A 15253-nucleotide genomic window follows, 5' to 3' on the forward strand; every position below is an offset into this window, starting at 1 on the left:
CATCAGTTTCTGATGAGTTATTAATGATGATGGATATTATGCAGCCGTCAGCGAATATCTCCACGTCTGACATATGTTGAAAGGAAGGTCATTGCCGAAAATGGTTGTGCCTAGAATACAACTTTGAGGAACTTCTACAATGCTGTCTTGGTGTTGAGACGACTGACCTCCAGCCATCATTTTCCTTTCCGCTTGATATAACTCTAACCAGCAGATATTTTTCCTTTCCCAGTTCCCGTTTATTCTGAAGAAGGGTGCAGACCCGAAACGTCAGCTTTCCTGCTCTTCTGATGCCGCCTGGCCTGCTGTGTTCTCCAGCTCCACACCTTGTTATTCCCATTTATTCTAATTTTGCTGGAGCATTTTGATGCCCCACACAGTCAAATGTGGCCTTGACATCAAAGGCTGTCGCTACCCACCTCACCTTTGGAATTCACCTGTTTTGTCCATATTTGAACAAAGGCTGTAATGAGGTCAGAAGTTGAGGGATGTTGGCAGAACCTAACTGAGTGTCAGTAATCAGGTTATGGCAAAGTAAGTGCTGCTTGATAGCACTGTTGGTGACACCTTCCATCACTTTACTGATGGTCTAGAGTAGACTGACAGCCTGGTAATTGGTAGGATTGTATTTGTCTTGTTTCATGTGTACAGGACACTTGTGCACAAGGTGCCAGTTAGATACCAGTGCTGTAGTATTACAAGAACAGACCCAGAGGACACAGAAGAGAACCCAACCTAACTTGAGCACTTTTTCGTGAGTTGTGATATAGAATGTACTGCTTGAAGGGGTGGTGGAAGCAGGCTCAGTATTAACATTTAAAAGCAGATAGGATATATAGCTGAAGGAAACAGAACAGCAGCCAACACAGACACAATGGGCTGAATGGCTTCCTGCTGGACTGTATTACTATAATTTTGTAATTGGGTAGTTTCGGATTTAAAAATGTAGGGTACTTGAGATATTCTTGACTGTATGCATCTACTAATAAACAGTACGCGAACTGAGGCATGTTAAGAGTGTTGTTGAGCAGAATCTCTCCAAGCTAATGCCAGAATTGTGGGGCTTATTTCATATAAGACAGTGTATCAACACACACACACACCTTGTTCAGTTTACAGTGATTGAGCATCCTCTCTCAGCTTGTAATTAACGATGGTCCCATTTTATCCTTCTACTGAGGCATGCCCTTTATCTTTTATTTCCCAAAGGCAGTCTTTGTTTCACTACGGTTCGGTTTACGGTTTACCTGCACTCGATCTTTTCATTGAGAACTGTCGACGTGACATCAGTCGCCTCAATTTCACTGCCCCTCTCAACAAATGCAACCTATCTCCCTCTGAACTGACTGCACTCGGATCTAACCCTAACTTTGTCATCCAGCCTGCCGATAAGGGTGGTGCTGTTGTTGTCTGGCGTACTAACCTCTACCTTGCAGAGGCTGAGGGCCAGCTCTCAGATACCTCCTCCTACCTTTCCCTGGACCATGACCCCACCATGGCACATTAGGCCATTGTATCCACTACGGTTACGGATCTCATTTCCTCCGGTGATCTCCCCCCATCCGCTTCCAAGCTAATAGTCCCCCAACCCCGCTCAGCTTGTTTCTACCTCCTGCCAAAAATCCACAACAGGACTGTCCAGGTAGACCCATTGTTTCAGCCTGCTCATGCCCTACAGAACTCATCTCTTCCTACCTTGACTCAGTCTTCTCCCCCCCGGTCCAATCCCTACCCACATACATCCATGATTCATCTGACGCCTTATGCCGGTTTCAAAGCTTCCAGTTTACCGGCTCCAGCCACCTCCTCTTTACCATGGATGTGCAATCCCTTTATACATCCATTCCCCGCCAGGAGGGTCTTAGGGCTCTCCGCTTCTTCCTGGAGCAAAGACCTGAACCAACCCCACCCACCACCACCCTCCTCCGCTTGGCTGAGCTTGTCCTCGCCCTCAACAACTTCTCTTGCAACTCCTCTCATTTTCTTCAGGTAAGAGGGGTTGCCATTGGTACCCGCATGGGCCCTAGTTATGCCTGTCTCTTCATGGGGTACGTGGAACATTCCTTGTTCCAGTCCTATTCCGGCCCCCACCCACAACTTTCTCTGATACATCGATGATATCATCGGTGCTGTTTCCCGCTCTCGTCAAGAATTGGAAAAGTTCATCAATTTCGCCTCCAATTTCTACCCTGCCCTCACTTTCACCTGGTCTATCTCTGACTCCTCCCTTTCCTTCCTCGACATTTCTGTTTCCATTTCTGTGGATAGACTGGCCACTAATATCCATTACAAACCCACCGACTCCCACAGCTACCTGGACTATACATCCTTACGCCCCACTTCATGTAAAGACTCCATCCCATTCCCTCAGTTCCTCCGTTTCCGTTGCATATGTTCAGATGAGGCCAACTTCGACTAGGGAGCCTCCGAAATGTCCACATTCTTCCTCAACCGAGGATTCTCCAGCTCCGTTGTCGACAGGGCCCTCAATCGGGTCCGACCCATCTCCCGCACTTCTGCCCTCACCCCTTCTCTTCCCTCCCGCAACAGCGATAGCGTTCCCCTTATCCTCACCTACCATCCCACCAGCATCCACATCCAGAAGATCATCAGATGCCATTTCCGCCACTTCCAGCAAGATGCCACCACCAGACACACATTCCCCTCCCCTCCCTAGTCCACCTTCTGCAGGGACCGTTCCCTCCGGGACACCCTGGTCCATACTTCCTTCACCCCCAACACCTCCCCACAGCCCTACGGCACCTTCCCCTGTAACCGGTGAAGGTGCAACACCTTCGCATTTACCTCCTCCCTCCCCAGTATCCAAGGGCCCAAACATACCTTCCAGGTGAAGCAACACTTCACCTGCACTTCCAAGAATCTAGTCTACTGCATTCGCTGCTCACAATGTTGTCTCCTCTACGTTGGGGAAACGAAGTGTAGACTTGGCGACCCCTTCGCAGAACATCTACGTTCTGCTCGCAAAAAAGGACCCTGAGCTACCTGTTGCCTGCCACTTCAATGCACCACCTTGCTCCCTGGCCAACATCTCTGTCTCCGGCTTGCTACAGTGTTCCAGTGAAGCCCAGTGCAAGCTGGAGGAACAACACCTCGTTTTCCACTTGGGGACCCTACAGCCCTCTGGACTCAATATTGAGTTCAATAATTTTAAGGCCTAAACTCTCTCATGTCCCAGCCCCCACCCCACATCGCCTGCCACTACACACCATCTGTTGTTAGTCACTAACAGTCCTCATTAACAACTATTCACCCTCCCAGCCTGATCGTTAGCAACTCCTTTGTCTGTCCAACTGTCTTTCTCTCTGTTTGGGCTCTATCCAATCGTTTACTCCCTACCCCAGCCACCTCCCTGTTTTCTGCATAGAGACTGACGTTTTCCCAGCCACCATCAGTTCTGAGGAAGGGTCACCGGACCCGAAACGTTAACTCTGTTTTCTCCTCCACAGATGCTGCCAGACTTGCTGAGCTTTTCCAGCAACTTTGTTTTTGTTTCACTACTCTTGCCCCATCCCCAGTTCACCCAGTACTGATGAGTGATTCACTGTCACTGTCACTGTCATTGTCATTGCCACTGCAGTCATCTAACTAAGATAAAATTTTACTGCTTGTAGTGGATAAGAATGCCTGATCTCTCAGGAGTGCTGCAAAGTCGTGATGACAGCTTGGAATTAGGGAGGAATTAATTTGAGGAGAGGTGGATCCACCTCTCCTCAATTACCAATTAAATATTTGGCCATTCTCTCCTGAGAATCCGAATGGTGAGGGTATGTAAAATCTCTTTTAGGGTGCATTGTTTATGGTCTTTGTAGTGTGACCGAATTCATATGTGAACGTGCGTGATTGCTATTTTTGCTTTTTGATAACAATGAAGACCTGGTTATCAACAAAAATGGCATGTTTATATAATAAAACAAAGAACTGTGACCGCTGGCTATCTGAAACAAAAACAGAAGTTGCAGGAGAAACTCAGCAGGTCTGGCAGCATCTATAAGGAGAAAACAGTTAACATTTCAAGTTCTGAAGAAGGGTCAATTGACTTGAAATGTTAACTCTGATTTGTCTTCGTGGATTCTGCCGGACCAGCTGAGTTTGTCTAACAGTTTATGTTTTTGTTTGTTGTGCAAATTTATATAGTTCCTCTAAAGTAAATCAAGGTGTTTCCTGGGTAAAATGAAACAAAATATGACAAGCCATGCAAGGACATATTTGGACAGATGGCCAAAAGCTTCACCAAATAGCATTGCTGCCAGTGTTGTTGCTCTTAAAATGTGGATTGTACTGGACGCCAGGATTAAAGAACAGTGACGAATTGTGCAGCTGGGCAGATGACTGAGAGGGAAAGGTGAGCCTGTGGAGAGGGATTTACATTACAGAATTGTTACGGTACAGAAGGAGGCCAGTTGGCTGATCATGTTTGCACTAGCTCTGAATATTTTAACTTAGAGTCAGTCATCCTGCCTTTTCTACTTAACCCTGCATATTGTCTCTTTAAATAATCATCCAAGACCCTCTTGAGTGCCTCAATTGAATCTACTTCCATGACATGCCTAAGCAATTCATTCCACAACCTAACTACTTGTTGTGTGGAAACAAAATTCTTACTTTGCATGAACAAATATTTTGCTTCTGTTGTTGAGGACACAAAAAGTCTTAAAAGCTGTAAATCAGGAGGTGGAAGTGGGAGAGGAGCTTGGTGAGATTGCTAACACAAGGGAAGCATTACTAAGCAGACTGACGGAGCTGTGGACTTCATCCTGGGCTCTTAAAGGAAGTAGTAGATGCACTCCTATTAATTTTCCAATATTATCTATCATAGAATCATAGAATCTCTACAGTGTGGAAACAGGCCCTTCGGTCCAACAAGTCCACACCGACACTCAGAGCATCCCACCCAGACCCATCCCCCTATAACCCACCTAATCTACACATCCCTGAACACTGTGGGCAATTTAGCCTGGCCAATCCATCTAGCGTGCACATCTTTGGACTGTGGGAGGAACCCGGAGGAAACTTTTGCAGACACAGGGAGAATGTGCAGACTCCACACAGACAGTCGCCCGAAGGTGGAATCGAACCCGGGTCCCTGGCACTGTGAGGCAGCAGTGCTAACCTAGATTCAGAAAATTTTCTATCAGACTGTAAAGTAGCAAGTATAATTGTTCAAGATGGCTAGGAAGCAGCAAACTGTAGGCCAGTTAACTAGACATTTGTCATGGGAAAGGTTTTAAAATCAATCTTTGAAAGAGGTCATAGCTGGGCAATTGGGAAAAAAATAACTCATGGCATTTGGAGAGAAGTAGCATGGCTTTGTGAAAGGAACGTTATGTTTAATTTATATAGACTTCTTCGAAGGAGTAATGTGGACTGTGGAGCCTGTGTTGGATTTCCAGAATGCATTTGATAAGATGTAACATCAAAGGTTCAAGCAGAAATTAAAATCTCATGTTATAGGGATAACACAGATGCATGGATAGAAAATTGGTTGGCTGGCAGAAAAGAGTATGCATAAATGAGTCCCTGTCTGATTGCCAGGATGTAATGAGTGGGATTCTGCAAGGGTATGCGCTGTAGTCCTCAAAATTTCACAATTTACATCAGTGACCTGGATGAAGGACCAAAGGTATAGTAGCTAGGTTTGCAGACATTACCAAGATAGTTATGTTATGAAGTAAACATAAGGGATTGTAGGTTTACAAAAACAGTTTGAGTGCGTGAGCAAATATCTGGCAGATGGAGTACAGTGTGGCGAAAATGTAAAGTTCACTTTGGCAGGAAGAATAAAAAGGCAAATGTAGAAAGATTGTGGAATTTCCCAGAGGAGAGGGATCTGTGTGCATGTCATACAAAGTACAAACAAGTACAGCACATAATCAAGAAGGCTAATCAGATAGTATCCTTTATTGTGGGAGGAATCGATGCAAAAGTAAGGTGTAATGCTTCTGTTATAAAAGGCATCGATAAAAACACATCTTGAATACTGTGTGCAATTTTGGCCTCCTTTAAATCAGGAAGAATTTAAATGAGTTGGAGACGATTCAGGGGAAGTTTTAGATTGATATTGGAATTAGTGAATGAATGTCTAATGAGGATAAATTGAACAGGCTTGACTTATTTTCATTCAGACTGACAGGTGACTTGCTTTGAAGTATTTAGGATCCCCAAAGGTCTTGAGGCAGACAAGGCTGCAGAGAATTTTTTTTTTTGCTGTGCAAGGGTTGTGCAACTTCAATGAACCCTGCCTTGGAAGTCAGTGGAAGTAGGTGATCTTTGAATATTTTTAAGGCAGAGATAGATTGGTTCCTCTTAGGCAGGTGAATCAAAGGTTATTGGAGTAGATGGAAATGTCGAATTTGAAATTCGAATAGATCATTCGTGATTTTATTAAGAGGCTACGCAGTCTGAATGGACCAAATAGCCTATTTCTGCTCCTACTTTGTACAACAGTGTAGATTTAATGGTGTGCACTGTGTGGCATTTACATCAAGTGGATTTGAATGATTTTTGTGTGCCTAGTTTTTTGGTATGCATGAATCAGTAGCATGATATTGCTGTTTATTCACTTCCTTACCTATCCTTCTCTAAGGTAGTACCACACTATAAAAATTGACAAGCGCTCTGGCAATGAAGTAGATCCCAGTCATTAATTAAATCACTGGGATTTTAGCAAGGTGCGTGGCAAGTCTAAGATTTCTACAGATTTGTTGGAGATACTTTTTTTGATGTAAAAGTCTGAAACAGCAAACAATGCTGTCCTTTAATTTCTGACTTCTCTTCCTTTGCACACAGAAAGCTGTGTTTTGTTAAATCCTGCCATAGTGCTAGCCAGTTATAACATCCATTGTGGTTAGAAGACATATGTTATGTAGATAAGAAACAGCTTTAAAATCTTAATGTCCTACAGCAATTTTTAAAATTAAAAGTTACCTAATTCAGCTTTGCTATGTTTACATTTCTTAATTCAAATATTTCAGTAATTTAGAATTTCTTTAGTGACAAAGTGACAGAATTTATCAGAAATGGACTTTGATCTTTGTTTTGGGCTGCTTGAAGTATTGTGTATCAGTCTGTTGTTTGTGTTTTAATGGTACTTTTGTTTCTGAGCAGATCGGCCCAAAGATGGAGGCCATACAAGAGACCGGGCAACTATTAAACGTCTCAATATGTACAGGCAGAAAGAACGAAGGTAGATATCCTAATTGTTTGTTGCAAAATTCAGCCGTCTAGCATTTTTAGAATTTCTGTATCACAGTTGATACCTAATCGCCTTATACACAATGACGGTGCAATTCCACAATTTGATAATACCTAAACTTAATTGATCTACTGTATTTTTGTGAAGGAGTGATAGAGTAAGGAGAAAAGAGAAGAGTAATGCTAAAAGGACTATAGTAAACTCTAAATTATGACATCAACTGAAATTTTTAATTAGGAAAAACACCTCCAACTTTTCATGATTTAAGTAGTCACCAATGTGAGATGAAACACTAATGCATGGTGCTACAGAGATAACAAGGTGTAGAGCTGGATGAACACAGATTTCTGAAGAAGTGTCTAGGCCCGAAACGTCAACCTTCCTGCTCCTCTGATGCTGCTTGGCCTGCTGTGTTCATCTAGCTCTACACCTTGTTATCTCAGATTCTCCAGCATCTGCAGTTCCTACTATTTCTGCATGGTACTACAGATGGGGCTTGTCAGCATCACAACCATTTCATTATAATGCACATATTATAAAGCTAAATTTGACCTTTTAGATGGACAAGGCAACTTGAAGATCTCAGGTGTCACTTTACTGCCGTGTTGATTCATTCCAAGACAGGCTGCAGTGTATTTTAACGTCAGCCTCAAAGAAAGTCAGTTGAACCTTGGACAACACAATAGGTGCTTATTAATGTGAAAATTCAAATTTCCAAGATAAAAGCAGGAAACATGAAGGACCCTCATGGAATTCCAACTTAATTGTGTTTACTTTATGGACCAATAATTCATTAAAAGTTAAGATAGTAGCCATCTTAAGTTCACTCTGTGTAAGTCTCTGTGTCACATTATTTTAAAGATAGAACACCAAGAAGAGCTCTGAATGTCAAAATGAGAGAGGTTCTCAACCAGAAGAGATGGCAGCAATCCAGCTAAGAGCTGTTGTATTGACCCAGGTTAGGGCCATCATTTGTGTGCTGTAAAGGTGAATTAAACAAGCCTGCAGAAACCATCACAGCTTCTGAATTGCAACTTCAAGTTTACAGCCCCTTCACTTTGAAAGAGAATCTTTAAACAAGTTATAGGCTTGCAATGATAATAGACAGCTCTTAAAAGCATCATAAAGTATCTTTTAATCTGTATCTACTTTCAATCTTTTTATCTAAACTTTGAGAAACAGTTGTTAGCAAATAACTATTGATCTTATTTAAAAAGCTAAGCTTTTTGTTTTTCTTTTAAATTGTAAAAATTAAAAACAAAAGAGCTAAACAGCCTATACAAATGCACGGTTCACAGGCAATGCTGCAGACATGCTTAATGTGATTATGACGCAAGTTTGATATTACACAGTGTTGATATTACACAGTGCAGGCCTCTGAAATTTAGCAATGATATTGCATGAACTTACAGCAAAGGGCCTGTTGCAGTTAGCTCTCAAAAGTGTAGAGAAACCTGGCAGGTAATTATTGAGTTACATTGAGCCCTCAGCTGTATGATAAAGTGGAGGTTTACCATTGATGTACTTTCTAATATGGTTTCTGAAGTGGTGCCCCTATGATTAAAATAATTTTTGCATTTGAATGGGGGATAGTTTAAGTGGTATTCAGTAATTGACTTCTTATGGTTTATCAACTTTACAGTTTTCATTAAGAATGCTTGCACTTTTCTGCCCAGACTGTGATTGTGCATCTTGAGGAAAGTTGGACTGTCAAACTGCTTATGACTTGATCTGTTAATTGTACTTTTGTTCTACTTCAAGGTTTACTAATTGTTCGGTGTAGAATCATTTTATACTTAATGGTTTTTTTTTAAGAAACAAAGCAGGAAAGGTCATCAAGCCCTTGCAATTCCAGTCAAAAGTTTCATCTGGCACTACTGCCCGCGTGGAGCCAAATATCAAGTGGTTTGGTGAGTTCATATTTTCTGTGCAGAAGATACAGGAAGATAATGGGTATGGTTGGTTTGATGCATGTGCTGTGCTGGCATGTATAACTGACTACGTTCACTTGGTTTGGGTAGCTGAAGTCAGCAGCAGACTTATTGTCTGGACCTCCGCAGGAACTGCAACTAAAATCTGTCTTTTAGTTTCTTAAAGATGGGAGGGATTTGAAGCAATAGTACAAGTCAAAGGGATTCAGATGAAACGTGAGAACATTTGTTTTCTGTTCAGACTTTTCTGGTGTTGGTACAACCTATAATTATTACAAAGTAGCATTTGCGATCTAAGTATGATTGAGTAATAAGGTATTACACATGTCAATGCCAGGGATATGAGACTTTTTATTAGCTTAAAAGTAGCTTAAACCCTGTTGTTTAATATAAACACATGGAACAAATAAATTTGAGCATATTTTTGTGTAAACTCACTTTTTTTAAAAATAGTGCATTTTGATATATTAGAAACTTAGGAGCAGGAGTCACTGGGAGTGAAGGAACATAGGAGCAAGAAAAGGCTATTCAATCCCCTCAAACCTACTGCACCATTGTAAATCGTTGCTGATTATCAATACTGTGCCATATTCCTGTGCTATCTCAATACCACTTGGTGTCATTGCTAACTAGAAATCTGTCTCCATCTTGAACCAATGATTGAATGTCCTCAGCCTTTTTGGGTAGAAAATTCTAAAGTATTACCATGCCCTGAGTGAAGACATTCCTTTTCATTTCTATCTAATGGCTTTTCAATCTGTCATCATGCAAGCAGCACTCTGTACCTTTGATCCTCCTCCCAAAATGGATAATGTCTCACTTATCCACATTATATCCCTTTGATTCAGAAACTCTCTCTTTCTGGTTCTAGACCCCAAAACCAGGAGAAGTATCCTTTCTGCATCTACTCTGTCTATTTGTTCAAGAATTTTGTAAGTTTTTATCAGATCATCTCTCGTTCTTCTAAACTCCAGAGAAAACCTGCCCAGTGTCCTCCCTCTCTCATCCTAGGGCAATCTCACCATCCAGAAATGAGTCTGGTGAACAAGGTTCTTGAGTAGATTTGTAGCTCGGGTTATGGCTGCTGTGGTTGGTTCGCTCGCTGAGCTGGTTCGTTAGTTCTCACCGGCATCAAATTCACGAAGGAAGAAGAAAAGAATGAACAGCTCTCATTCCTGGACATCATGGTAGAATGCAGAGCCAACGGGGAATTTCTGACAAAGGTACACGGAAAGGCCACACACACTGATCAAGCCCTGAATTTCAACAGCAACCACCCCAACATCCACAAACAGAGTTACATAAAAACACTATTTAAACAAGCGACAATACGCTGCAGCAACCCGGAACTATGCCAAAATGAAGAAGAATACCTCTATCAAGTATTTAAGGACAATGGATACCGAACAGCTGAGTCCGACGATGTCTATCACACAAACAACAACAGGAAGATACAGTACGCCCTGACACACTCGTTACATTACCATACATCAAGAACATACCGAACTGACCGCAAGACTCTTACGACCGTTGGGCATCAGAGTGGCACACAAACCTAAGTCAACCCTACGCCAACTGCTAACTCGAACCAAAAACCCCTTACCCAAAATGGACAGAACCAACGTGATATACAAGATCCAATGCGAAGACTGAAACAAACATTACATTGGACAAACAGGAAGAAAACTGGCCACAAGAATACATGAACACCAACTAGTAACAAAAAGACATGACCAATACTCACTCGTCTTCATTCACACGGATGAGAAGAACCACCAGTTCGATTGGGATAACATCAAGATCCAAGGACAGACCAAACAGAGACAAGCGCGGGAATTTCTAGAGGCTTGGTTCTCCACCAAGAAGCCCATCAAAAAATATGTAGAATTAGTCCCCATATATATACAACACTGCAAAAAAAAAACCAGAAATGAGATAACCAATTCCAACGGACCCCAGAGTTTAAATACCAGGCAGGAAAACACAACAGCACCTCATTGGAGGCTGCACTGATGATGTTACCCAGCAGGGTAATAAAACGTCTGCAAACTAACGAACCAGCTTGGCGAGTGAACCAACCACAGAGTTTGGTGAACCTCTGCTGTGCTTCCAGTTTGGTAAGTATGTCCTTGAGCATGAAGCCCAGAACTGCACTCAATCCAGGAGCAGTTACACCACTGTTCGAGACAAGTGAAGCAAAACTTCTTTGCTGCTGTACTGCCATCCTGTTGCCGTGTAAATTGCTAGCTGCACCTGTATACTAGCTTTCATTGACTAAAGAAGAACAACATCTAGGTCCCTTTGCACGTCAACACTTTACAATCTCTCATCATGCAAGCAGTACTTTGTACCTTCAATCCTCCTACCAAAATCGATAATGTCTCACTTATCCACATATATCCCTTCTGCTGTGCTGTTGCTAACTTAGCCTGTTTAAGTTCCTTGAAGCCTCTCTATGTGTTTCTCCACTGTCATAATTCTGTGTCACCTGCAAACTTAGAAAACTGACAGATTGTCCCTGTAGTCAAACTATTGATATAGGTGGTGATCACCTTGGTCCAAGCATTGATCCATGTGGTATCCTACTCGTCATTGTCTGACAATCCTGAGAATGACCCACTTATTCCATTTCCCTGTTTTTTTGCCTATTAACTAATCCCAATATTATAAAATCATAGAATCCCTACTGTGCAGAAAAAGGCCATTCGGCCCACTGAGTCTGCGTCCACCCTCCAAAGACCATCCCAACCAGACTCATCCCATCCTTGTAACCCCACATTTAACATGACTAGCCCACCTAGCCTGCACATCCCTGGACACTGAGGCAATTTGTTAGCATGACCAAACCACCTAACCAAAATGTTATTCTCAACTTCATCTTTCAGTTTCGAATTACTAGTCTCCTCTGTGGGACTTTAACAGAAGACATCTAAAAATCAGAATGCACCACGTCCTTATTGGCTCTACTAGTAATACCTTTATAAAACTTCGGGCTTGTGAAACATGGCTTCTGCTTCATAAGTCCATTTTAACACTGTCCATTGAGAACAATATCTTCTAACCACCAATAATCAATCCTTCATAATAATTCCCTACTACTGGCATCAGGCTTAACAGGTTGTTGCCGATTTTCTTTCTCCCTTTTTTAAACAGTGAGGATATGTTTTACAACCTTTCAGCCTGTAGGTACTGTTGCACAATTCATAGAAGTTTGCAAAGGTGGTCACCAGTGCAACTACTATATCTATAGACATCTCTTTCAACATGGGTAAAGGTCATCAGGTCCTGGGATTTATCCATTTTAAATCCCATTCATTTCTCAAATAGTACAGCTTTTTAAACTATAAGCCGTGCCTATTGGTGCTCAAGTGCAAGTCCTTTAAAGGATTAACCCGAAGATATTTTCTAATCAACCTGTTCAGAGATTTATTGCACACCTCTAGAGCAGATGGAACTTGAACCTGGTCCTCCTGGCCCAGGGTAGGGACACTACCATTGTGCCACTAGAGGGCTCTAAGGGTTAACTGGAATTTTGTTTTATTTAACCTACTTTTCTGATCAACCTGTTCAGAGAAGTTGTTACATACCTCTGGAGCAGGTGGGACTTGAACCCAAACCTCCTGGTCCAGGAAAAAGGGCACTACCACTGTCCCACAAAAGGGCTCCAAGGATTAATCTTGCGTTCAGAATTTCCTCACTTAAATCCCTGATCTCAGTTCATCTTTCAGATGAAATGTTGAATTGGTGCAGTGAATTCTGCTGGGACTATCTCCCATACTGTAATAGCTATTCCAAGAGCAGAAATCTGGGCATGTGAGCTCCCTGAATTCATGATCATTTAGTAATGTACCACGCAGTTTTTTTTTTTTTTGAAAAACAATCTTCCAAAAGGCCAATAATATACTAGTAAAATCTTTTTGTCTTGTGAACAGCTAACACTCGTGTAATAAAACAGTCTTTGCTGCAAAGGTTCCAAGATGAGATGGGCAATGTGATGAAAGACCCTTATAGAGTAGTTATGAAGCAGACCAAGCTTCCAATGTCCCTCCTCAATGACCGAATCAAGCCTCACGTAAGTTATTTATTTTCTTTTATTGATTAGATATAAATTTCTTCTTAAGATGAACCTTGGTCATCAAGGTTGACTTGCGTCCTCACTAGTTCAGTGGGTGCTGAGATGAATGTAGTTTCATTCTACAGACTCTGCTGTATGTGGGAAAGCTGGTACTTCGCATGCTGGGTAGATGGGTTGTTTTAGAAGTTTGTGCACTTCCTTAAAAGTCTCCACTTCACCTACACAAGTTGAATAAACATCTTTTGTTTGGTGCCTTTTTGCTTTGATCGGCCACAAGTTTTAGTTTGTTTATAGTATGTTTTGCCTTTTCAGGAAGGTTTTGAAGAAATCAGTATGTATTTCCACTGCCCTCCTGGGAGTCTCCAACTGTGGCCAAATTTCAAGTAGAGAAATTGTTTCAGGAGTCTGTTGTCAGCATAAGAATGACGTGTTCTCTGCAGCAAAACTGGTTTTGTGTGATCAGTACCTCAATGCTGATCAAGTTTACTTAAGAGACAGCGCTGCTATTGCACCAGCTTTCTTGCCACTGGGTGTTGCTGGTGATATTTGTGTACCGCTTTAAAGTAATTTAAAAGGTTACCCAACTCTCTGAAGCTGATAGAAGTGTGGGGATCACTGTGGCCTGGTACACAATAGCCTTAGTTTTGGGTCTGAGATCCTGATTCTCAGCCAGAGGCTAAGTTGGCCAAACGGAGGTGATCATGAATTTTGTTATTTGTGTCTGCCTTCGTTGAGAGGATGTTCCTGAGGTCAGGAAGATGGTCCATGCTTTACAATATCTCAACATAATCTTAATCAGAGATGACTGGAAAAACTCGTTAGTTTTCCTGGTGTTAATTAAAAGGCCCATTTCTCACGTACTTTGGTCAGGGAATTGACGCAACCTGGATTTTGGCTTATGACTGCACACATATAACCTGCATGAGCTCACTGAGGCTCTAAGAGGTTGGTACGGTTTTATATTGAAGGCAAGTGCAATCTGATCAGTTTCCTGTCTATGCTAAAAATGATTCTACGTGGCTAATTCGTCGGAGATGAGATGCAACAAAAAAAATGTAGAAGAGTTGGTGCAATGGCATGACCTTGCTTTAAGGCCAGATTTCATTGAGCTAGGATTTGTGATCACAACTTGCATTTTGTTGTGTAGAAGGTGGCAACTCCTGACAACTTTGAGGACAGCCAAATTTGAGGAAGATACTTCATAAACCTTCAAAGCTGACAGTCAGAGGCTTTTGTACGGTCAAAACAGGGGGCGTACTATGTACTGTTCTTGCATTTTTTTTATATAGTGAAGATCATGGACAAATATTGTATTGAGCCTTTGAAAGGAGTTCCTCATCCACTGGGATAAGGACGTGGAGGACAATCCTTACAATTTCAGAATCTGATCAGTTGGTAACCATTGTTAATGGAAACTTGAATGCAATGTTGCATTTAAAGTGGATAGTATTTGCAGCATCTAGATTTATCGCTACTTATGTTAAAATCCAAAATCTAGAAACCTTAGTCAAAAAGAAAATGCTCTGGATCTTTTACATTTCAGTCACCTGACATTTGTGTACAATTTCTTGGCAGTGTAAACTCTGAAGACATTTGCTGTGAAATTCACTGGCAGTGATGATGCAAATTCTGTACTTCCTTCATGCTGGCAATGTACTCTGGAGGAAATGCAGTGTCAAAGATATTTTTTTAAATTTCTAAATAGAAATCTAAAAAGTCAAGTTGTAAATCCTAATTGGAAAAACAGTTTAAATTGCTCTCCTGGGTCGGCCTAAATACTCTGCTGACTGGAAACAACTTAAACTTGTTCTTTTAATCAAGAATACAACTTGTGGCTTTTGGACTGCTGTATTTTTGAATGCATCTTTGTGTGAGGCTGTTCCATAGTATCATATGCTTTAGCCTTGTGACAGTTGTGTCTTGTTTGAAGTCACATTCAGTACTAGGTATAACTTGTCTTGAGAAAAGCATTTTATCCTGATGCTGTCACATTTGGAATAATTCAAGAGTCCTGCCTTTAGAACTTTTGAGAAG

At 41.7% G+C, this 15253-nt stretch overlaps 1 protein-coding gene across 2 annotated transcripts in view; it reads left to right on the forward strand.

Moving 5' to 3' along the window:
• The window catches only part of gnl2 (guanine nucleotide binding protein-like 2 (nucleolar)), a 54131-nt gene that overhangs the window by 698 nt on the left and 38180 nt on the right, over nucleotides 1-15253 (forward strand). For both annotated transcript variants that reach the window (XM_048612983.1, XM_048612982.1), the window contains exons 2-4: nucleotides 7126-7204; nucleotides 9029-9123; nucleotides 13077-13216. In XM_048612983.1, the coding sequence (XP_048468940.1) occupies nucleotides 7126-7204; nucleotides 9029-9123; nucleotides 13077-13216 (314 nt within the window). The remainder of the gene's footprint in view (nucleotides 1-7125; nucleotides 7205-9028; nucleotides 9124-13076; nucleotides 13217-15253) is intronic.

This window comes from Rhincodon typus, chromosome 27 (assembly GCF_021869965.1).
Source record: "Rhincodon typus isolate 14 chromosome 27, sRhiTyp1.1, whole genome shotgun sequence".
NCBI lineage: Eukaryota > Metazoa > Chordata > Chondrichthyes > Orectolobiformes > Rhincodontidae > Rhincodon > Rhincodon typus.